Source organism: Cryptotermes secundus, unplaced genomic scaffold (assembly GCF_002891405.2).
Source record: "Cryptotermes secundus unplaced genomic scaffold, Csec_1.0 scaffold597, whole genome shotgun sequence".
Lineage (NCBI taxonomy): Eukaryota > Metazoa > Arthropoda > Insecta > Blattodea > Kalotermitidae > Cryptotermes > Cryptotermes secundus.
Genome location: NW_019743156.1, coordinates 731,101 through 755,378, shown reverse-complemented (window position 1 = coordinate 755,378; position 24,278 = coordinate 731,101). Strand labels below are relative to the sequence as shown.

General features: G+C 38.2%; 1 protein-coding gene across 1 annotated transcript; it reads right to left on the bottom strand.

Moving 5' to 3' along the window:
• Nucleotides 1-610: 610 nt before the first annotated feature.
• Nucleotides 611-21,245, bottom strand: LOC111873905 (ATP-dependent RNA helicase DDX42). The gene is made up of 9 exons (XM_023868983.2): nucleotides 21,160-21,245; nucleotides 20,312-20,552; nucleotides 18,711-18,962; nucleotides 15,360-16,260; nucleotides 12,339-12,479; nucleotides 8,665-8,815; nucleotides 7,463-7,555; nucleotides 6,439-6,815; nucleotides 611-1,513 (listed from the first exon to the last, which is right to left on the bottom strand). Exons 2-9 carry the CDS (start codon nucleotides 20,515-20,517, stop codon nucleotides 1,358-1,360), a joined length of 2,277 nt encoding a protein of 758 aa, XP_023724751.1. The 5' UTR covers nucleotides 20,518-20,552; nucleotides 21,160-21,245; the 3' UTR covers nucleotides 611-1,357.
• Between the last annotated feature and the right edge of the window lie 3,033 nt (nucleotides 21,246-24,278).

Here is a 24,278-nt window from a genome sequence, read left to right as displayed (position 1 = left end):
ATAAGATAAGAAGCTAAACACAGTGTAATATAATCTTGATACTGCAGTGCTTAAAGAAAAAAAAAAAAAAGCACACTATGTTCTAAAGTGCTCCGACCGACAGCCCATTACCTCTCTCTTCTTGTTCCAGTCTGTTCACAGAATAATTTAATGTTGCTAATTTGTCCAAAATAAGCTTATTAAGAATATTATCTTCTGGGTTACAACGCTGTGTAGTATGCTGAAAGNTAAGATACGACGTAGCGATCGGGAACCCTGGACAGTTTTAATATTTTTACGATTGACATTTGTCAATATATATGATGGACATATATTTTAGTTATTTTAAAGTGAAGACAAGGCATACAATGTACTAGTTTGACGTGAATTGAGTAGCACCTGAAGATGGCATTCTTATGCCGAAACATGTAGTGAAAGTGAAAGAAGAAGATAGATAAGTGTATGCACTGCAAGACGGAATAAACAAATCATGAATGTTGAGAATCAATGATGTTTCGTAGGAACATATCGCCTCCATCTTCAGGGTCAAAGAATAAGCCAAGCAAGATACCAAGTGCCAAGTAGAGCCCTGCAATATGTTCCTCCAAAATGTCGACTGACTTATAATGGACTACACGGTGTTATATCCCAGAAGATAGGACTCTTCGTAACCACTGCTGTGAGAACTTCAAATCCTATACAGTAAGCTCATTATTTGACAGAAATGAACAAAACTCATTATAACAAATACCTGTTTCTTCTTCATCAAAGGAACTCACTAGCTCTACCTACAATCAGTAATTTTTCAGCCATGGAATCTTGTGTTTGGTACAGGTGAACTTCCATAACTGTAGGATGTCTTTTTTACTTGATAATTCACCCTCAAGAATTGTTCGGAAGCAACATCAGTCATATGGTAATGCTGCAACTTCGTGTCGAAACATAAAGAACTACTGCAGAAATATTACAATGGAAAGGTGGTATATAAAATTCTACTGCTGATCTAGACTGAATATGTCAACTCAACACGTCTGTATTACACAACTTACTACATTACTGTAGATGAAAGTCATCTCTTCACTGAAGTTAAAAATAAATAACTTGCATACTGAACCACTGGCAGCAGATTTTTATAACATTTATGTGATACAAGGCAACTAACAAAACATTAAAGAACAGAAAACAAGAACTGTCTTTTAAAATGTTGAATGTCTATAAACATTAACATCCCATTCTTTGTTAAAGATGTTAGTCTTAATTACTTAGGTATGTATGTTACATACCTAAATCTCCAATCATACAAAACAATGTAAACCCTCTGGTAGAAGACTGAACAGTTTCTGTAAAGGTCCCATCCATCAAAATGAAGTGAGAAATTCTATGAGTTATCCCAGCGGCTCTTCTTGGTTCTTCGTTCCGTCCTTACTGTACTGGTTGGTGGTGGTAATGGTGGTTGAGGTTCAGGTTCGGGTTCAGGTTCAGGCTGAGGTTGTTCTCGTGTCTGCTCCCAGGTGTGGTCAGAGGATGCTGTGAACTGAGGGAACCACACCATTCAACACATGAACAATTCAACATAGCATTCAAATTGCACTCAAATGTCACTTTCACAACCTTCAGTGACTCAAATCTCACAAAATGATGGGATGGCATGCAACAATAATATACTGTCACATATGAGGGGTTTGCGTGATGAAAAGTAACGGGTTCTGGATTGGATTTATTGGCACTCCTATTACAAATACAATCAGCTCACAATCAATCTCTGTCTGAAGACCTGCTGTATTCCTTAAAGGGCTGCAAGTGTCTTCCCTTCCACTGTGACAGATGACAAACGAAGAATCACTACTCCCTCTTTGAACTCCCTTATGAATTGAATTACGACTCTTTGATAACTCCGAGATGAACCAAATGGTTCATGTGTTACTCTGTGTTATGGGTTGCTCAGCAATGGACTATTCCTGCTTGTTCTCCTGGAAACGTGTGTTAGCGGGCCGTTGGCTAGCAATGGACTATTCCTGCTTTCTGGCGTCATGTCATAATACTGTATTATGGCGGTTAATACTTGGTATAATAAAAATAAAGGACTAAAAAATAAATAAAAATTATAATGAAAGACACAGTAGCTGCAGAGCTGCAGTACCATATCACATTTAACACATATACCATGCATATATCTATGTGTGTGTGTGTGTGTGTGTGTGTATACAGGTCATATTGGTTGTATGGGGAGAAAAGAATCCAGAAATCAGCACACAGGAAATTTACAGTCGACAAAATATACAATTATGTTCTTTGCTTCCAGATATAACTGCATATATATGATCTCACATGCAACATGGGGTGCACAAGACTATAGGCCCACAGTGGATCTACAGGAGGAAAGCCACCAGTTCCTGAGAAATACCACTTCCTTAACTAAGCAAGAAATCTCATACACCATTCTTCCAGGAAGAACTCAAATAAAACTACATTCCTAATTGGCCAGGACAGTTCAAGTATACAAACCTGACTCATTCATGCATAAAATAAGTTAGGTCTTTCTGTGCTTGTTTCCCCATTAGGACCCAATATTATTCCTTTCTACTTAAGTGCCTATGATGCACAAAACATGTATACGTGTAAATCTAATTTTGATTTGTGTAACTCCAATATAATTCCTATTTTATATGAAGGTCAGACCAAACATTATGAATTTTGTCTAGTGCCTCATCATACAAATCAGAGGTACAAGATACAAGTATAATGGTCTCCTTGAGATCTACAACTTTAATCTGATACATTTTTCAATATCTTGATTATTCAATTAAATACAAGGAGAAATAATTTCTACTTCTGTTCAGTGTGTTATATTTAGAACAATTACTTTTGCAGCAATAATCTGTTTCTGAAATGAAAGTGGCAAGCATAATACATCTGAAAAATATGCATATTCTGGTGAGTCTACTTTTACACTCATATTAAATCTTCACACACATTTTCAAAAACAAATAATGAAAAATGGGTCCAGACTAAAGACAAATATGATCAGTGCCATATCTGTAAATCGACATATTCTTTCATTCTTCTGTGCATACTAGTGCATACATTTCTTCTGTTACTTCTGTTAAGTGAAACATCAAACTTGGCAAATCAAATGTGCCTTATCACCAGCTCTTTGGCCCATATTACAAGACAATTTCAATAGACCTACAGCACTCAATAATATAATACTGTATTTACCACAGCTACTCATGTTTGTCTTGTAAACAGTGCTCTACTGAAGTGAGGCACTGGTAAAACCATTCAATTACAGGATTGTACAAAACAAAGAAGAGCATTTTTGAAACTACAAATGAAAAGCATTAAATTTGTTAATATAAAGATGTGGAGCTTTTTCAATGACCAATTTACAGTACATGGGCTGGGACATAAGTGGTCTTGGAGGGAATAAAAATGTTGTCATGCTTCCCAAAACCAAGAATGACTGTGTTGGCTAAGACCAGCAGCAAATTACTGCTCTTCCCTGACCATATGTTGTCCAGGGTCCTCACTGAACAAAAAAAAAGTCACTCACTTGTTCAAGGAAATCTGTGATTTAAGAACATAATCAAACCACAGGATTTCAGCCTTATCAAGTCCAATTCAGCTCATATCTTCGCAATCTCTTCCTCTAAGAACTGTTTTCATACAGGGTGTTTTAAAAAGAGCTTTACAACTTTGAAAGATTATATAAATTTATACAGAGGACATACACAATGTTTTGAACTGTCATAATGTAGCAAAACACACTGAGTTTCATGCATGTGGTACTGTAGTATCCAATACCGCGCTCCCGCAGTTGAAATCAAGATGGCTACTTTCACAGGTGCAGAGCGTGCTTGTTGTGTGTTTTGGTTCGAAGAAATGAAGTCTGCTACACAAGTTCAAAGGAAATTTCGCACTCAGTATCACAAGGAACCTCCCAGTAGGCCTACAATTTACTCCTGGCACAAGAATTTTGTTCAGACCGGATGTTCTGTGCGCCATGCCAAGCCACCCGGTCGGCCACGTGTTTCTGATGCTACAGTGGAACAGATTAGGGAGAGCTTCGTTCGAAGTCCACGAAAGTCAACGCGACGTGCATCTTGGGAAACTGGTATTCCAAATGTTACTGTGTGGCGAGTGTTATGAAAACGTTTACATTTAAAAACATACAGAATATCCATCGTTCAACACCTTACGGATGCAGATAAGGTGGTTTGTAAGGAATTCTGTATGCAAATGTTTCATCGGATACAAGACGATGACAAGTTTCTGGACTCCATAATTTTCAGTGATGAGAGCTCGTTTCATGTCAGTGGTAAGGTCAATACCCACAACTGCAGGATGTGGGGCAGCGATAATCCACGTGTCTCCCTGGAACATCTTTGTGATAGCCCAAAGGTAACATGTTTTGCGCCCTCAGCAAAGAGTGTACGGCCCCTTCATGGAGATGACCAATAGCAGTATCATATATCTGGACATGCTCCAAGAATTCCTCATTCCACAGTTAGATGAAGATGACCAAGAAGGATGCATTCCCTTCCAGCAAGACAACGCACCTCGTCATTACCTTGGAGAAGTGTTTCCCAGGTCGGTGGATTGGTAGAGCGGTGCTGATACAATGGCCACCTCGTTCCCTGGATCTTACTCCCCTGGATTGTTTCTTATGTGAACTCATTAAAGATCAAGTGTTCGTACCACCTTTGCCTGCAAATGTCATTGAGCCCCGAACTCGAATTACTGCCTCGGTTGCAGAAGTGATGCCAGAGATGCTACGTAGCGTGCGGCAAGAGACTGACTACAGGTGGGACATCTGCCGCATTACCAATGGAAGTCACACTGAACCATAACTCTCCGAGGTAAAACTCGGTGTGTTTTGCTACATTATGACAGTTCAAAACGTTGTGTATGTCCTCTGTGTAAGTTTATATAAGCTTTCAAAGTTGTAAAGCTCTTTTTGAAACACCTGTATTATTCAATTCAATTCTTTTATTTAAGTACTTGCCAACAGTGAGTGGCCTATAGCAGTTAGCATTCAAAGTGTACATAACAAAAGCTAGACTAAGGCTACAACTAAACCTAGTGCTAGAACTAGTCTAAAATTTAATCCCAGGTAATAAAATAAAATAATACAGATAACACCACAATGATGTAACTCAGTAGGATTAAGAAAGGAAAATGTATCCTCAAGGCAATGTTATGTTTACTGAAAATGTCCAGATATTTGCAGATGTTGTTTGCAGCCATGATGCACCTCACCGAAGGGGTAAGTCTTGAGACATTACTGGAAAAGTCTATAATTAGCTTAGTGGGTACACAGAGACCAATAGTATGCATAATAGAGCAACACTTAATTTGTTCTTGGAAACATTAACAAGAAATAAAGCTTCAAAATTTTGTAGCCTGTAATAAAGCATTTTAAAATTTAAATAATTCAAGACTGATTCATAATCAAAAACGGAGTTGGGCTGAATAAATCGATTATAACATAAATTTGCAAACTTTCTTAGTATGTTTTCCAGCTTATTAGAATGTGCTAAAGTACGGTTATGCAAGGCAAAAGACATGTAATCAAGCTCCGAACGAATTAAGGTAATATATAAAACTTCTAGACTAGCCAAAAAAAAATTATATGTGACGAAATGATTAAGCTCTAACAGCTCTAGCACCTGAGAACATATATAGACAACCGGACGATGAAAATTCAATTTTCTATTTAACATAACCACAAGAACTTTCACACAATGAGTTTGTATGATTAATAGATCACTAAAAAAGTAATTAAAATAGATAATGTTAGTATTATATGTAAAAAAAAAATCATGTTTGTTTTCAGTATGATAATTTTCAATGCACCACTTCTGTATAGAGTCTATACTGGAATGTAGTAACTTACAATCCTCAATAGATTTTGACATGAAATATTTTTAAATCATTAGCAATGAGCCTGTTGCTGTGGAAATGTGTTTACTGGCAACTTCCTAGTTAGTTTACTTTCTTGGGGTGGGATGAAACTTGAGTCCACTTGGTACATTGGCCACTAACTGGCCCATTGTACCAGCCCAAGAAGATTAAGTGATGATGAGCACAGAGAAGTCAGTGGAATAAGAAATGGGAGAGGAAACAGAAGTACTCAGAGAAAACCTACCCCAGTGCCACTTTGTCCACCAGAAATCCCACATGACCTGACCTGTGCTCAAACCCAGGTTGTCACTGTGGGAAGCCAGCGATTAACTGCCTGAGCTATAACCATTTCCTAGCAATGGATGTCTTTTCTGGGTCCACTATTATGGCTTTCAGCCATTATGTCACAATACGGTATTACAGTATCATCTGAAGCTCAAATGTTAACAGCACCCAGCAACATATTCCCAACTGTTTTGATAAAATATGGAATATTTGCTTCATTGTACAGTTCTCAACCATATGGAGGTTTCATGCTGCATACTGGATTCTTACCTGACTCATATACTGGCTTCTAAATGCTGCTTTCATTGCTGACAGCCTGTCTGTACCTGGACCGGTACGAACTGGCTTTGGTATGAGATCTGCTATGCTACTAGGAACCATCCCGCTGCCTGAATTAGTCTGACTGTCAGATGATCCCAGACCTGGCCTCTCTTTATAACCTAGGCCACGTCCCGATATGTTGACTTTCTTTCCTTTCCCACTTTTGAAACGAGATTTGCGGAACCATGTACTCTGCATGGCTAGATCTAGAAGGCTCTGGGAGACTTCTTGATTTGCACCTTCTAAGTTCCGCACCAGGTGCCCAGCAAATTCTTTATCTTTTTCAGTAACTAGTGTGTACGCAGTACCTTTCTCTCCGGCACGGCCTGTGAAATAAAAATCAAATTTAAAGTTTTAATCTTTAAATCCTCTTAGGTTCTTATTTATTTCAATCGTACATTGTTCTACTTAAAATTATTAGTGACACCAGGATAGTGCCAATGACCAGAAATTCTAAATGATAATGTGGTGCAGGACACAATCACACTTTAGGCAAATCCTGATTCAGTATTCCAGCAGTTAGTGAAATCCCATATTTAATAAATATTCTTTCTGGTCTCAGCTGAAGCTCACTGTACATACCTGTTAAAGGGTTAGCTTTACCTTCTTTTACCTTACTGAAATGTTTAATGACATTTTTCACCTGTATGTTGCATCACTGCAATAGCAAATACACCTAGCCCAGATGGCTGAGCAGTTTGTTTTTGAATAGTAATATCATTACCCATGAGTTAAAATATGACCCTCAACAGTACAATACTGGAAAGTTTAAAATCCCCCATTCCTTGATACTAAACTGTTATACCAAAGTTTTATTCCTGCCTTCACTCCCACAACTGGGAGAACTAAAAAGTACCTGTTCATTAAAAGTAACAGTTAAATAAAAACAATACCATTAAACCACAATCTGCATCATACACATAATGTTGCTTATGGTATGTACCTTTCAAATTCATGGTTTCATTAAATGTACCTGTTCTGCCAATCCGGTGTGTGTGTGTGTCAATATCTCTTGCCACATCGAAGTTCACCACTGTCTTAATATGTGGGAAGTCCAATCCACGAGCTGGTTAACAGAACATTACAGATCAATATATCAGAATTGTGCAAACAGATGGAACACTACGCTACAATGATGTTGCTGTAAAGAAGAGTAAAGTAAAGCTATCCCTGTAACGGGCTGCAAAGACCCATAGGGTTGTGAGGCGTTGAGGGTCCCACATTATCTAGACAATCGGCTCAAAGATGGCGGTAAGGTTGTCAGCCTTATGTGCTGGCCACGCTTTACTCCCCAGGAAAATTATTTAATTAATTCCTGGTACTCATTTCTGTTAGAGGCTGAGTCGACCCCAGGGCCATAGTGCGGCTGGAAGGATTAGGTCAATTGAAAAAAATCCAATGATCTCATTGGGACTTGAAACCCACGACCTTCCAGTTTGTAGCATAGTGCCTCAACCAACTATGCTAACACATGCCCCTTTGCTGTAATAAAGAATATGGAAAACTAAAACGTGACAGAGAAGTACTGGCATAGGGTAAATACACAAGTCACCATTTCCTACTTTAACAAACAGATTTGAGGTAAGTCTGGAAAAGCCAAGGTTCTCAATATGTTGCACAAAATATTATCTGAAATTATAAACTGTAACACTCTCCTTCTGCAACATGCAATATGCTTACTGTATAATGTAGCACAGTTTTGTTTGGAACATGAAGAAACAAAACAGTGATAAAGAGGAACAAGTTATATTCACATAGTCAGGCAAGAAAAAGAAAGAATTATGATTGTAACAGTTATCAACCTGGCCACCAATGTACAAACACGCACATGTTTAAAGACTGCAAAATGTTCTAATAACTGAATGTGAAGTTAATGTTTGTAGTGTGGCTCAAATTTATAAGTATCCTTGCCACCAAAAGACTTCCAAGCAACTTGCAGAACACAAACATAGTTTGCAAGGAACAAACAGGTTAGTATGCCATGCTGAACTTGAGATTCTGACAGCAATGGATATGAACAGTTCTATCTTCTGGGATAAAACACCATGCAGAGAGATAAAAGTCTTCACCAGACAACATGGAATTATATATCATGTTATCATCATTTTCTGTAAATGATCCCATGCATTGATAAATCATGAGAGAAAAAGCATATTCGATATTTCCAATACTTGCCTGCAACATCTGTGGCCACGAGGATGTCAACTTCTTTCTTTTTGAACTGTGTAATAACTTTGTTCCTATCCGTTTGATCCATGTCTCCGTGAAGAAGCAGTACGTCAAACTCTTTCAGTTTCAGGTTGTTAGCAAGTTCCTCGGCATTCGCCTTCCAACCAAATGGCAAAAAGGAGAACGCTTATTCATTGTTATGTCATCATATGTTGGAATAAGGTAAGTTGGAGACCAATAGCTATGGTATCAAGCATCTACCTGCAACATTGCAGGCAGACAATGTGGAAACAACACGCACAAGGAATAAATTGTGCTGTCAGATGAATAAAGCATTCCTGTACTTAAACCAATCTGTAAACCACTGCCTTAATCTCTTTCTCTCAAATTTTTCATTTCAAAATTGACTTAAGTAACGTTTTCTTTTAGTAAAATTAATTAACCTTCTGCAATCAGAATTCAAACATTCCACTCTATTACAGTAACTATGTTACAAATTTGAACACAAAAATGATTCTTATAAAATATGATTAACACTCATTTTCATTTGCCATCGAACATGAAGCCGACCAGTAATAAAAATGATTTCAAGTTTTCAACTTTTCATATTACTTCAGCTATAAGAATACCAAAAGAAAGTTTATTTCAGACTCTGATAGTCATTTTCTCAAAAACATTTATCCGTAATGAAGAAATGTATATAACATAAGACATCTATCTGAATGAGTAAAGTGTTCTTAAATTATCAAACTTCATCTGCCAGTAAAGTGCTTATCTTCACTGGCAAATCCGATGCAGGTTTGAATTTCAACAAACATTTTAATTATTATAAAACCAGTAAATATATTAAAAATTTTTGTGGTCTTCTGGAAGAGCTAGATTAATTCCCTTATGCTGATCACTCTGGCATCTTTCCAAAAATGGTCAAAACACAAAATGGGCAACTAACAAATGGAATGTTGTTACTATAGGATTCTGACGATGGTGTATAACACACTGATATGTTGGGATTTTGGACTTTATCCATCGTCCTGGTTTTTTAAGATAACAAATAAAAACACGACGTTTTGGAAACTGGATCTGTTTCCGTCCTCAGGTGAAGGAAAACACCTATTCAGTTGGGTCCCTTAGAAAGAGCTAGCCTCAATCACTGGACGATTGAGTGATTGAGGCTAGCTCTTTCTAAGGGACCCAATTGAATAGGTGTTTTCCTTCACCTGAGGACGGAAACAGATCCAGTTTCCAAAATGTCGTGTTTTTATTTGTTATCTTAAAAAACCAGGACGATGGATAAAGTCCAAAATCCCAACATATCAGTATATGGAATGTTGATATGACAGAATAGTAACAAAACCACAAAGCCATTTCCAACACAACAGGTAATGGGCAACACAATGTTGCAACATGTGTCCATCATGGGAGGAACAAATCCTTCGCACCCTGAAGGCTGGTACACATTATATTGCGCCTTCAAAATCTACTAGAGGAAATGTAAAATTGACACTTCTTTTTCCAAAATTTCTGAAATATGCTTTCCTTTATTCTGATAGTGTTACAGAAAACGACAATGTTCAATACTCTGAATCAAACTTTTTCATAATGATAATAGGGAATAAGTTTATATATAAATATAGCTAGATTATGAAAGAGAAACAAGGAACTTCTAATTTAGAAAGCTGTCATGACAATAAAAAAATATGCTAGAGCTGCAGCCTTTACAGCTTCCCCACAAGGGGTGAACATTCTGGGCCTAATAATATTACATTATGTTAAGTTTATATGGTAGGCCTAGTGCACATTTTATGAACAGCCCCAACCCATAATAGCCAGAAGTTATGTGCAACAGGGGGGTGGCACTTTTGTATACAATATCACAAAACAACCAACTAAGCACCTCTCGCATTGGTATGTGCCAGTCTCACATGCAACATGATTTAATAATACAAAATTACATCACTGTTTTTTCTGTTTGTAAGTAAAACTTGTGAAAATAGAAAAAGGAACATTCAGACTATAAATATGTCCAGATTGACATATGTAGGTGTGAAGAGGGAATATTTCAGCATTTGAAATACAGTCAAAGAAGTACGAGGTGTGTTCAGGAAATAACGGGAATTTTAAAATTTCGCGGGTTTGGAGAGTCCAATTGTCAAATTTTTTTTTTTATTATGTTGGTATACATGCCCCTGAAGTACAATAAAATTTTCAGCTGTATTCATTGCTTACTTTGTCTGTGGCAGCCGCTAAGGTTAGACGTGTTTTTATGAGCTTGGCGATTTTCGTTTGTTAAAAGAAATGGATCAAAGAATTTGTATCAAATTTTGCGTAAAAAATGAAATAAAGTGTTACAAAGTGTGTGAAATGTTAACAAAGGCCTATGGTGAGTCTGTTATGAGTAAAACAAGAGTTTACGAGTGGTATAAGCGTTTCCAAGATGGCCGTGAAGACGTTGCAGATGACGAGCGCCCCGGACGCCCCAGCACATCAACAACCGATGAAAACGTGGAAAAAGTGAAAGCAATGATTATGAATGATCGCCGAATCACAATCAGAGAAGTTTGCGTGAGGCAATCCGAAAAAAACGCCCGGATTTGTGGAAAAACAATTCATGGCTTTTGCACCACGATAATGCACCTGCTCACACTTCGTTGCTTGTTCGTGAATTCTTGGCCAAAAACAATACTGTAACGATGCCCCAGCCTCCATATTCGCCAGACATGGCTCCGTGTGACTTTTTCCTATTTCCAAAAATAAAGAGAACCTTAAAGGGCCGTCGTTTTACAAGCATAGATGACATTAAAAGCGCATCGCTGAAAGAGCTAAAGGCTATCCCAAAAATCGAGTTTGAGAAGTGTTTCGATGATTGGAAGAAGCGCTGGCGTAAGTGCATAATATCGAATGGGGACTATTTTGAAGGCGACAACATTAATGTAGACGAATGAATAAATATTTTTTCCAAAATACGGAAATTCCCGTCATTTTTTGAACACACCTCGTATGTCTGTCAACTATGGCACATCAAACATTAAACTGATAAAACACAAGACGCTGCATATGAGAACTGCAATCAGACCAGATCATAGCAATCCTTGTACTATATCAAATCAAAATTTTGTTGCCCTGCAAATGAAGTCTCTTCTAATAACAAACACGATTCCTCTTCCAAAGATGAGACTGGAAGAAAAGCAGTAGGCTGAATCTGCTGTACGTTTGTTTGCCCTGGTGTAGCATACTTCTCAAAAGTGTGCTTTCCAGTATCCATAAGTCTGAGTAAACATAATTATTTTGTGTTCACTGAACTAACAATCATCTTTAAAATATTTACTCAAATGAAGAATACATTAACTTCATTATGCTGTTGACTATAGGAAATGATGACCATGAAAACAATATCACCTTTACAACAAATATAAAATATGCAACACTGATTTCTAAAACATAACCATATACCACATCCTACATCTGAGACTTCAAACAATAGCATGAAAGTGTAAATACCACATGTACAATTAAATAATTAAACTTATTACATGAACAAAACTGTAAAAGTCATGAAATGGCTATCATGACATAGACTGTCTCCTTTAACTTCATTACAATTTTGTTCCAATTGTAATACATACACGTATAACAGAAAATCTAGAACAATGTAAAATTTAATTTAATGTTTTGCACCATACCTTCTTTGTAACAAATATAAGTACACTCCCTGATGACATAAACTGGACAATGTTATTCAAAAGCCAATTCCATTTAGCTCCTCCAACTGACAACATCTTGACAATCTGTGTCACATCTGTATTGGCTTCGCCAACATCTCCCTACAACATAAAGCAACATTATAAACATTGGTAACATTATTCATACACAGAACCCTTGATTATTCTGTGAGGATTAAATACAGAACCTCTAGAACACCTCAGTTATTGATTACACCTTCCCACAATTACCTAACTGCTGCCCGTTACACCTGTTTCAGTAATACATGTAAGTGAACTTTAATTGTTTCTTGCATCCTGTTGTGTATTTAATCAATATTGGAGTCAATTTTACTGACCACACAACATATTTTTATTATTATTACACTATATGTTTCGACCTCAAGAGGTCATCCTCAGGTGTACGAACACAGCTGTATAATTACACGCAATCACACTCGTCTTTTCACTTATTCCATCCTGTATCTTATTCATGCCCATGCTCAATAACATATCAAGCTCCTCTCACAAAACACAAGTTAAAATATTATTCTATATGTCAAAAGTTAAAATTTGTGAATCGAATTTCAATTCAGATCACTAGTTATGCTTTCACTTTCACTTGTTATTCAGTCACTTCCTACTTACGCTCATCACTGTGCCAAGTTCACTTTAACTAGTTTTAATTATATTATTGGTTAAAAGGTCATGAATTAAAGTTCAATTTTATTATATTGATTGCACTTTTCACTTTTTGGAGGTCTCGCTGTTCTTCCGCGTCCTCTGATGTTGCTGGGTCTGTTATGGTCCTTGTCGTGATGGCCATCATGACAAGGACGCAGTGATGAGTGTAAGAAGGAAGTGACTGAATAACAAGTGAAAGTGAAAGTGAAAGCATAACTAGTGATCTGAACTGAAATTCGATTCACAAATTTTAAATTTTAACTTGTGACATTTAGAATAATATTTTAACTTGTGTTTTGTGACAGGAGCTTGATATATTATTGAGCGTGGGCATGAATAAGATACAGGATCGAATAAGTGAAAAGACAAATGTGATTGCGTGTAATTATACAGCTGTGTTCGTACACCCGAGGATGACTACTTGAGGTTGAAACATGTAGTGTAATAATAATAAAAATATGTTGTGTGGTCAGTAAAATTGACTCTAACATGTAAGTGAAGTTTTAAAACAATTTTCAATAGACTGTACATCTTCTCCCTCCAACTTTGTAACTTTCTGTTCTATAATTACAATTTTACTCTTCCTCCTGTATGCCTATTACAACTGAACAGAAGTTTCTTTGTCCTTTTAGAAACGTATTTACCTCCCTGTTTAATGGCCAGTTTCAAGATCAGTAAATGCTAAGCCTCAGGTTCATCACATTCGCATTAATTTCACAAACAGTGCATTAGATACCAGTACTTGGATAGTCAGTTGTTATTAATCACCCGTGATTCTTCACCCCTCCATAACCATGGATAATCAACAATTCAATGTATAATGAACTGCATAAAGAGAGAGGAGCAACTCCATTAAATAAAGAAAAATATTTTCATTCCCATTTCCCGTCCGCTACAATGAATTTAAATGGTAACATTTCCATGGCTATTATAGAATGCAACATCCATGTATACAAATGTTCAACACTTGCTATTCTGCCACTATACATGTCAGCATTAGTTACAGCAACAAACAACAGTGGGAGATATGCTTAATCAGTGCTAGAGCAATCACCTGCCAAAAGTCAAGAGCATATCTCTAAGTAGCAGCACCATTTAATACAGATTGTTATTCTGTCAAGTTTTAATATCTTAGTACAAATGCAGCTGTCCTTCCAGAACTTCACAGAAGTTCATAGCATGGATATTCAGTGAAAGTTGTGATTTCAAAGTTTCTCAAGAGCTATGATGTATCACAGTATAATAACCACAAACATTTCTTCTTTAAATTTAAGCGAGCTTTGTGCTACCAGAAGTGTGAAGTACTGATGAAATAGTTGTCAAATTGCACACTTTGAACAGTGAGTGGCAGAAAACTGACACTTAGAAGTGCTGTTCATTTCTGTCTCCACTAAGAAATGTTGAATTTCAACCCCACAGTTTGGACCAGGTAACAGAATTAGTATACTAAGTCAACTAACCAGAGTTTTATTTCCACCATACACCCAACTAAATCTTTCAAAACTAAATACACCATAATCTAAAACTAAATTTTCAAAAATGTATTCTGCAAACTCAGAAGCAGTAGCTTCAGCCATGCACATAAAATCAAATGTCCAGTAATTTACTCTGAGGCTGGTTAAACAGAAATAATCTCTCTTATATGCCTGAACAAATATGTTCTAAAAATCATATCATAAATGCTTTAGGATGTCAAAACTAAATATTTTTCTTTTTCGCTTAGTTGGGGGTGGAGTCCAACTGGGTCCACTCGCCACAGCGGCCAATGATTGGCATAGTGCAGACTGCCCCAGGTGATTATGACGATGGGGAATTGGATGGAATGAAGATTGGCAGGGGAAACCGAAATATTTGGAGAAAACCTGCCCCAGTGCCACTTTGTCCACCACAAATCCCACTTGACCAGACCCGGGATCAAACCTGGGCCACCGCGGTGGGAAGCCAGCGACCAACTGCTTGAGCTATGGCACGGCCGAAACTAAATATAGTAAACACTCCAAGCTTCCTACAAAATGAATCTGCAAGTATAAGGCTCACCCTGAAAATTATGTTCCACATCCATTCCTTGCACAAGATGTTTTATTAAAAAGAAGTCAGTATGAAAATATCTGTAGGAACCTTTTTAAGTGCAGACTGTTAATGTCCATATGAGTTACGTATCTACTAATATTTTTTTTAGAAGTTTGGTGGCTTTTACTGAATTTATTGCATTCAGAATATTATAGATGAAAAGCAACATTCTTTTCAAGCTATTAACCCCAAACATAGCTTCCGTGCGATAAGTGTTATTTCTGCAGCTACATGAATGGTGATACCTACCTGAACAATCCTGACAGGGTCAGTCAATATATCTCTTGCTAATCGTTCAATTCTCTTCTTGAACGTTGCACTGAACAGCAGAGTCTGTCGATCAGGTCTCACATGATTACATATAGATCGAACTTGGGGTTCAAAGCCCATATCAAACATCCGATCAGCCTCATCTAGTACAAGAAATGTTACCCGCTGAAGGTTTGTGGCCTTCATCTTGACAAGATCAATCATGCGTCCTGGAGTGGCTACTACAATTTCTGCTCCACCTTCAAGAGCTTTCGACTGTTCCCACTTAGAACCACCACCATAGCAACAAACTACTTGAATGTTGTAAACTTTGCCAAATCTCTTAGCTTCATTATATATTTGCAGTGACAACTCTCTTGTAGGAGCAAGAATCAGTCCTATAGGTCCATCCCCGGGTTGGAGTTCCTTTTGATCCATTATGTGAACCAACATAGGCCAAATGAATGCTGCTGTTTTGCCACTACCGGTCTTTGCAATGCCAATTATGTCTCGGCCATTGAGGGCTGCTGGAACAGCCTGAGCTTGAATTGGTGTTGGCTGAGTGTATTCAGACTTCCGAACTGCCTTCATCAGTGCTTCGTCAAACCCAAAATGAGCAAAGCTGCTAACAGGGTGTGGTGGTAGTGGACCTGTCACTTTAATGCCAAGTTTCTGACGTAATTCATCAATCTGAATCTCTGTAAGATTAGATATTTCTTCATGGACATTGTAAAAATTCTTCTCAAAGTCAATATAATCTATTTCCGAATGATCAATTGGAGGCAGAGGATCAATTTCTTTGCTCTTCTTTGGAGCAATAGGATTACCATCTTCATCATACTCTATTTCCTGATCTGATTCATCATTCTGAACTCCTGCCAAAGGATTCTCTTCCATATACCTGTAAACAAGTTAATGAAAGAACATTCCTTGCTGTTATGTGAAATCAGCACATTCATCCTTGAAAAAACTGAGCTCTGTAAAAAAATACTGCTCATAAAACTTACTATAAATATAATATTTCATTAACACAATTCTTTTTCAGAAGCTTTAATATCATAATAGAAGGCCAAAAGGCTGTTTCCATATACTTCTATCATAAAAAAATGTGCAGTTGTCCCTATGCCTAATTAATTGAGCACCACACCATGAAGATCTGCAGATGAGTGCAGGTAAAACGTCACCTTCTTAACTTCAGCACTAGATGGAGGTGAGTGGTCAGCTTCAAACCCTGGGGAAAGAGCCCCATACTCACTGGGTAGAAGGTTGGGTGAGCCCCGGAGCTGGTCCAGATTCTGTGGACTACAGAAAAGTATCTTACCCCAGCCAAAAATTGAACTCCGGCCATCCAGCCCATAACTCATCACTACACTGACTGAGCTATTCCAGCTCTAGATGAAAGGATAATATTAAATTGGATATCAAGGAAAAAGGGTGTGAAGATGTGCACTGGATTCATCTGGCTCACAACAGAGTCCAGTGGCATGCTACTGTCAACATGGTAACGAACCTTCATGCTACATAAAAGGCGCAGTATTTCTTGAGCACTTAAGTGGCCATTTATTATCTTCTCAAAAAGAACTCTGCTTCATGGAGATAGTCTTACTGGTTTTAAGACACAGCAAGTTTGAAAAGTATAAGAATCAGTATTCAAGGAGAAGAAATGGTGCAGCGGGCTGTTTGTATTGTTGCTAGTAAGAAAATTGCAGATAACACCAAAGAAGCATGCATTAATAATGAATGTAATAGAAAAGTGCAATTGGAGTCTGAAACAACTACAGCAACCTTCTGGTTATTCATCAGAAGATCAGCCACACAAAATCTGAAGAATACTGTCATGTATATGGAGTGACTCTATAGATGGAATTTGGACTGGTAATTGGATTTACTGAACTTACACATCCTAAATACAACTAACTACAGTGCTATCACTAATTCACACACACTGCAGTTCACTACAGCATGTACTAAGTCTTCTCAATCTGCCGTGTCATCACCAGTCGTTTTCTGGTAACGGTTCCTAACAGTTTCCCCTGCTTCCGTGCTCATGTTCTTACTGGCAGGCAACTGTCCCAAAGCCAAGTTATTGCTGCAATTGTCCTGCTTATAACATCTCGGCACGGACCACACAGGAAACACTGCTCCTCTGTTGCCGTTCAATTGTTGCTTAGTGGACAGTGCAGAAAACACTATTCCTCTAATGTTGTTTGCGGGCCACTACCTAGCAACAGCCATTGTACAGTCGCCTATATGACGGTGGCTGCCTAGCAACAGGTCTACATGCCACAACATACTGCAATTATTCTTACAACCACAGAATGAAATAAAAAAACAAATAAATAAAATTAAAGCAATTAATTAATTAATTCCAATTAGTAATTCTATTTACATACATTTCTTACTACAAAAGACAGACATAAGATTAAAACATAAAATGAGTTGAAAGATTTGTTACAAAATTTACTAAAAATGTATTGCAGGCATCATTATTTGGTAAAATGATCTTGCTGTAAATACAAAGTTTGATTAATATGCAAAAGTCTGCTATGCATTTAAAAACAAAATCTGATATTTCAACTGAACATTTACAGTTTAGATATTGTCGCATGTAGGGGAGTAAGCCACAATATGATATCACCACATAAACAATATTTATATTTCTTGATTTATTCAGCAATCCTATGTCAAATACATGTTATACAGCATTCAGCAACAAATGACAGAATGATTATGAATGGTCAGATGGGATATCTGTGGAAGAAAAAAGAAGAAAATAATAGGAAATATCAGTTATGGCATTCAATCTCAAAGCCAAACTTCAGTTCAGGGGCTTCCCAAATATGAAGCAAGAGTACCACAGTACATCATTTTGTAGTATTAGCTATGAAGTGGCTTATCATACATAAATGTATACAATGTTTTGGGCACAGCCAGACACTTTTCTAATCAAGATTCACCATAAGAAGACATCAAATTACCTAACAAAATAAAAAAGCGAAATATAAAGAAACGGAGAGACATTACACATGTAGTGAGACGAAAGTCTCTGGACCAGCCATAATATTCCACATTAATTTCAAATTTGTAGCTCACAGTACTGACAAGTAACACTCTGTGGAGTGACGATGTGTGTTGTGCCCTTTACAATTAGAGTTTATTGGAAAATTACAAATTTCAAAGACTCTCATGCATACACAATTACCTTAAACTAGGCTACTGCTACTGAAACCTTATAGCTATAACTTGTTCTTGAAGAGGAAATGATGAACAGAACTGAAACACCTGACTAATTTTTCTAAGTTAAAAGATGAGTGACATCTGCATATTTCTGTAACACAAAACTGAACCTACCTGTAGTATGATTCTTCTACGTCTTCTTCCTCAATGTCATCTCTTATTCCTTTCTTCTTATCTTCCTTTTCTTGAATTGCATCAGTTTCTCTCTGAACCTCACGTTCAATACCAGCCATGAAGGCATCCAAAGGATCTTCCTCCGAATCAGAACTCTGGCCTCCCTGCGGCTGATATGAGGGGCTGCCTGGTGCTGGTATGTACTCTAGAGTTGATGTTGGTGTCACGTGTTCATCATCCTCATCAAAATACCTAACAAATGTACACACAATCGCTGAATTATATGAGAATAATTAGCATATTTCTATGCAGAACAACTTAATCAATCATTAACTGACATAATACAGAGAATTAAAAAAAGAAACAACTGTAATGTTCTGATTGCAATCATTGTGGAATTTTTTGGTATGACAACTCATTTATGAAGTAAACATACATAGTATGATCTGTATAATAATTATTAAATATTCTGTTTGCTTAGATCTTTTGTCTTCTAGTCTTAATTACACCATGTTTATAATTTTACAATTCAACAGCAAGTTTTATTAACTGTGCTACAAGCTGGATGACCAAAATATGAGAGTCTGATTCCTCACAGGGGCAAGATATATTCTCTGCTCCACAGTGTACAGACCAGCTCCAAGGCTCACTCAGCCTCTTATCCAATGAGACCAACTTATCTGAGTACAATTTAAATAAAAAAGAAAACTTACACCAAATGATTCAGAGGTCCACTTGTAAATACCTGCAAGAACAAGTTCACACGAAGTTGTGTGAACTGAAGTCTGTCAAAAAGTGGTGTAACATACATTCAGTTTGTGACAAAAAGGAACCAAAGGAATGTGCTAATTGAAGAAACCGTTTCATTCAACATTATGTTTTGCTGAAAAAGTTGATTAGGTGAACTTAGTGTTCAGATCAGCTAATATTTATACACGAGTTCTCACAATAAACTTCGTGAACTCACCACATGTGCTTGCTGTGGTAGCAGTGGACAGAAACCTCAGTATGGTTTGATGATGTGGGTATATCAGCACTTCACAGCTACGTTGTTGTTGATCTATGGCAATCTCTTTCTAAGTGGTGTCTATTATTGTCTGAGTGTCTTTTGTTGTGCCATTGCGAGAATTTCAGAGCTTGAATTAGAGCACTGTCTGTGAGGGAGTTTTGAGCCAGTAAACGATTGTGCTGGAACACCTTCCCTATTCGCTGGATCTAGCCCCCAATGACTTTTTGTTCCAAAAGGTAAAGGAAATATTCAAAGGAAGGCATTTTGATGATACTGATGATGTCAGGAGTAGTATGACGGCAGCTCTGAAGGCCATTCCACAAAACCAGTTCCAAAATTGTTTTGAAGGATGGACTAGGCACTGGCATCGGTGCATGGCTTCCCAAGGAGAGTACTTTGAAAGTGACCGCAGTGATATTCAGCAATGAGGTATGTAGCATTTTTACCGCGATAAGTTCGCGAACTTTATTGTTAGACCACATATATACACTTACCACACTGTATACTGTTATTCAGTAAGATGAGGTTCATGGAGGTAGGGAATCGGTAATCGTTTATATAATATCACCAACAAATACAATTTCACACTTACTCTTCCTCAGTCTTGGATCTTTTTCTTGGCAAACCATAACTTGCAGCAAGTGCATTCTGGCTGATGGCTGACATTGTTGAGTACCCATGTTTACTAATTGCACTTGAAGGAGGAGGTGGCAACTGACTTGCCCGATCACGTTTTAGCTGGAACCCAGAAAATCCAAATCCTCGTGGCTTCCCATCGCCACCTCGGTTATAACTCATCCTTGATTGACTCTTATAATGTGCGTGGTTCAGTACTGAACAAAATCAAGGACAGAAATTTCTTTTAAAATACGTCAGCCCATGTTACTATGCAGACAACAGAGTGTTTGCGTAAACATAAAACGTTTCTATTTAAATACCAGTGGTTCAAAGTAACTGGTTCTATCAGAGTTTAAAATAAATGAAGTGTAGAATTTGAGGTCCTCACAGCAGTGTTTATAAAGAGTTCCATCTTCTGGGATATAACGCCGTGTAATCTGCTGAAATCAAACCGACGTTTCGGATGAACATGTCGCCTCCATCTTCAGAGTAACCCAACCACGAAATCATCACGATCTGCTTCTCGCTGTTTGCTACCTGCTTCATTGTGGTTTCTTGCTTGGTTTATTCACTGACCCTGAAGAGGGAGGCGACATGGTCTTCCGAAACGTCGGCTGACTTCCAACGGACTACCGGCGTTAAATTCCAGATGAAAGGCCTCTTCAACATAGACTAAGATCGTGAGCCGCAGAACTTTATGAAGCTTGAATTATAAGCTGGTTGCAAGTTAAAATAATGTTCAGAGCAACAGCATATAACTACATAAATATATCTATCCTTTACAAATAAAAATTAAAACGATTACAAAATTAAACTACATACGTTCAATTAGATGAAATATGTCCTAACCAAACACCACACACCTTCCCTTTCGTTCCCTTTCGACCTAAGGGTAAGAACGGTAAGAACATGCCACAATGCGTACACAGATAGCAGCACGTTACAGAACACAAATTCGTATTGGTGAATCAAATTGGCGCAAAATTGAAATACTTGAATGCTGTGTTGGATTTGAACTCTTCACAGCAGTGGTTATGAATAGCAATATCTTCTGGGACATACCGCCGTGTAATCAGTTGTAAGCCAACCATCGTTTCAGGGGAAAATGTCGGCCTCCAACTTCAAGGTTGAAGACTAAAACACTTGAGCAAGAAACCGGCATGACCTGCTTAATGCTGGGTTTGCCATTGTTAGATCCAGGGTACATCTCCCCTACCGCCATCCCTATTGCTCACACTGTTTAAAGAGCCCTGACCATATTCCTAGTGTTAAACCATAGAGACTGAGGCTCTCGTAATGTCCGCTGGCTCTACCCGTGCAGAGTAAAAAATCTCTAATCTTTATCTTTATGACCAAGGCGGTCATTTACAAAATTCCTCTTCCTATTCTTTTTGACAGTCAGGCTTTCCACTCCCTCATGAGACATCATACAGTCTTGCCCTCGTACTCTCTCCAGAGTCCCCGAGAGATTTTGTCTGCTTCTTCAAAGCAGCAGAGGACCTAACAACTGGGCCCTCAAATGAGGGAGCCAAATGTTCTTCTCTCAAATTAGTGATAGGGGGATGTCTCCTGTAGCCACTGGCGTTTATCGACAGAGATAGCAGACCGTCCACCCCTGGTTCCAGTTGGACCAGCAATCGAACTGCAGCTGAGGCAGAAGAATATTCCTCTACCTTGACATCTTTGCTGGTCAGTCCAATTCTTCTTCTTGATAGACAGGTTACTAACTGGTATGAAGAGACTTTTTACAGGCTCACATTCAATGGACCACTGTCATTCACATCAAGGAGAGAAAGCTGCTCCCCCATCCAACCCTCCTAGCCACTGAGGACAGGGACCTCCTAGCTGCTCTCCTGCTATCAAGGAACAAAAAGCTCTCTCCTCCGATCTCTGGGTGTTCCAGATGCTACCTCTCATAGCTACCAGTAACATCAAAGCTCCAACCAGTAGCTGCAGCTAGACATGTAACCAAGCACCAGCCAAGCCCTCAGCTTCCTCATGAATACAGACCCCTACTTTCCTTCCTTAATATTATGAAGTGTTATTTCACATTTCTATTGTTAAATATTTATTCATGAAACTTCCATAAATCTCTGTAACCAGTTCACACAATGACAACTAATTACCTGTGACAGGTTAGGACTACCTTCTGAGATATCCTATGCATTGAATATTCCTCAAATCATACAAAGAACAAGCAAAGGGGAAGAACAAACACTTTAAATTTGGATTTATTCTTCTTGCCCAATGGATTTTTGCTGTGTAGGATTCCATTCTCAGAAACCAAAATAATAATAACAACAATATTCTTCATAACTTCACACTGTTCTAATAAAGTCTGTAATAAATATCATGAACGAATGGGTACAACTTTCACTACTTATTCGGGAAGTCCCAGATACAAATCTCGGATAGGAGGTCATCTATCCTAACTGAGGTTCTTCGATTCCCTAGCCAAATTCCGAGCTAGTACTGTCAAGCTTAGGGGGTTTGCATTACTTAATAGGATGGGTTCTGGATTCTATGGTTGGATTTATTGACACTTTATTCACATAATTTGGGACTACAGGCAATACAGCACTATCGCTATTCCCACACTTCACAGTTCATGGTTACACATGTACTAGGGTTCTCAGTATTCACTAGTTGTATCCTGGCAACGGATTTATAACAATCTCACTCTCACTTCAAATCACACATGAAGTCTTCTTTCCACAGCTTATTTTTTTGGCATTATTCTCCAACTGCCAATCCCGAAGACTCGACAGAGTTCAATTCCTCTGCTCCCAAGCTCATATGCCGGCAGGCTGAAGTCTTGAAATCTGACTCATTCTATGCTGCTCCTGCCAGTCAAAGTCAAAGTCACATTGTGATTGATGGTCAGTCAGTCAGTAAGTCTTTTTTTTTAATGCTAGTGGGGTGGGACTAAGTCCCTTGTACTGTGGCCACTTCTGGCCTATTGTACCAGCCCCAGATGATAGGTGAGTGTGATTGTGGAGCAATTGGTGGAATGAAGATTGGCAGGGGAACCGAAGTACTTGGAGAAAATCTGCCCCAGTGCCACTTTGTCCACCACAAATCCCACTTGACCAGACCCGGGATCGAGCCCGGGCCGCCGCGGTGGGAACCCAGCGACTAACCGCTTGAGTTGTGGCACAGCCTGTCAGTAAGTCTTGTTGTCAAGCCCAATCTGGGGCTCATGACCAGGTATTTATTACTGTTTGACAGTTACGGTATTGCTTTTGTGAGGCGCCTTCTCTGACGAGAGGGTCTGTTATTAGTTTTTTGCTTGCTTATTCGTTGCTGCGTTTAAAGAGTCGTTGCCTAGCAATGGACGTCCGACTTCACTATTCCGACTTTCGGGTATCATGTCACAATATTTTCAATTAGATAACGACAGCTCTGCCCACATTCTTTCCAATTCATTATTTACTAATCATCCTAGATTTCAACATTCTATAGTCTAAGTTACTGAACAAGTTACTACATATACTACAATTAAATAAATAAACAAGTAAATAGATTTATATGTTCCGACGAGTTCTTCTCGAGAAGCCAGCTGTTGCTCAGTTACCCAAGAAATTCTCAGCATTTTATGGAAGCAGAAGGTTTATTACCATGTTCACAAAAGCCCATAACTGGTCTCTGCAATGAACTAGATGAACTCAGACCATCTCCCCCAAATTACTCTATGATCCATGTTAAAATTATCCCCCCCCCCCATACCTGATATATGTGTGTGTGTTCGTAGAGACACGATAGCTCAGTCGGTATAGTGACGGGCTGGACAGCTGGGGTTCGATTCCAGAGAGGAGAAAGATTTTTCTCTTCACCATAGTGTTCAGACTTGAACTGGGGCACACCCAGCCTTCTATCCAATGGGTTCCGGAGGCTCTTTTTCCGAAGGTAAAGCGTCAGATGCGTGAAACTAACCACTCGCC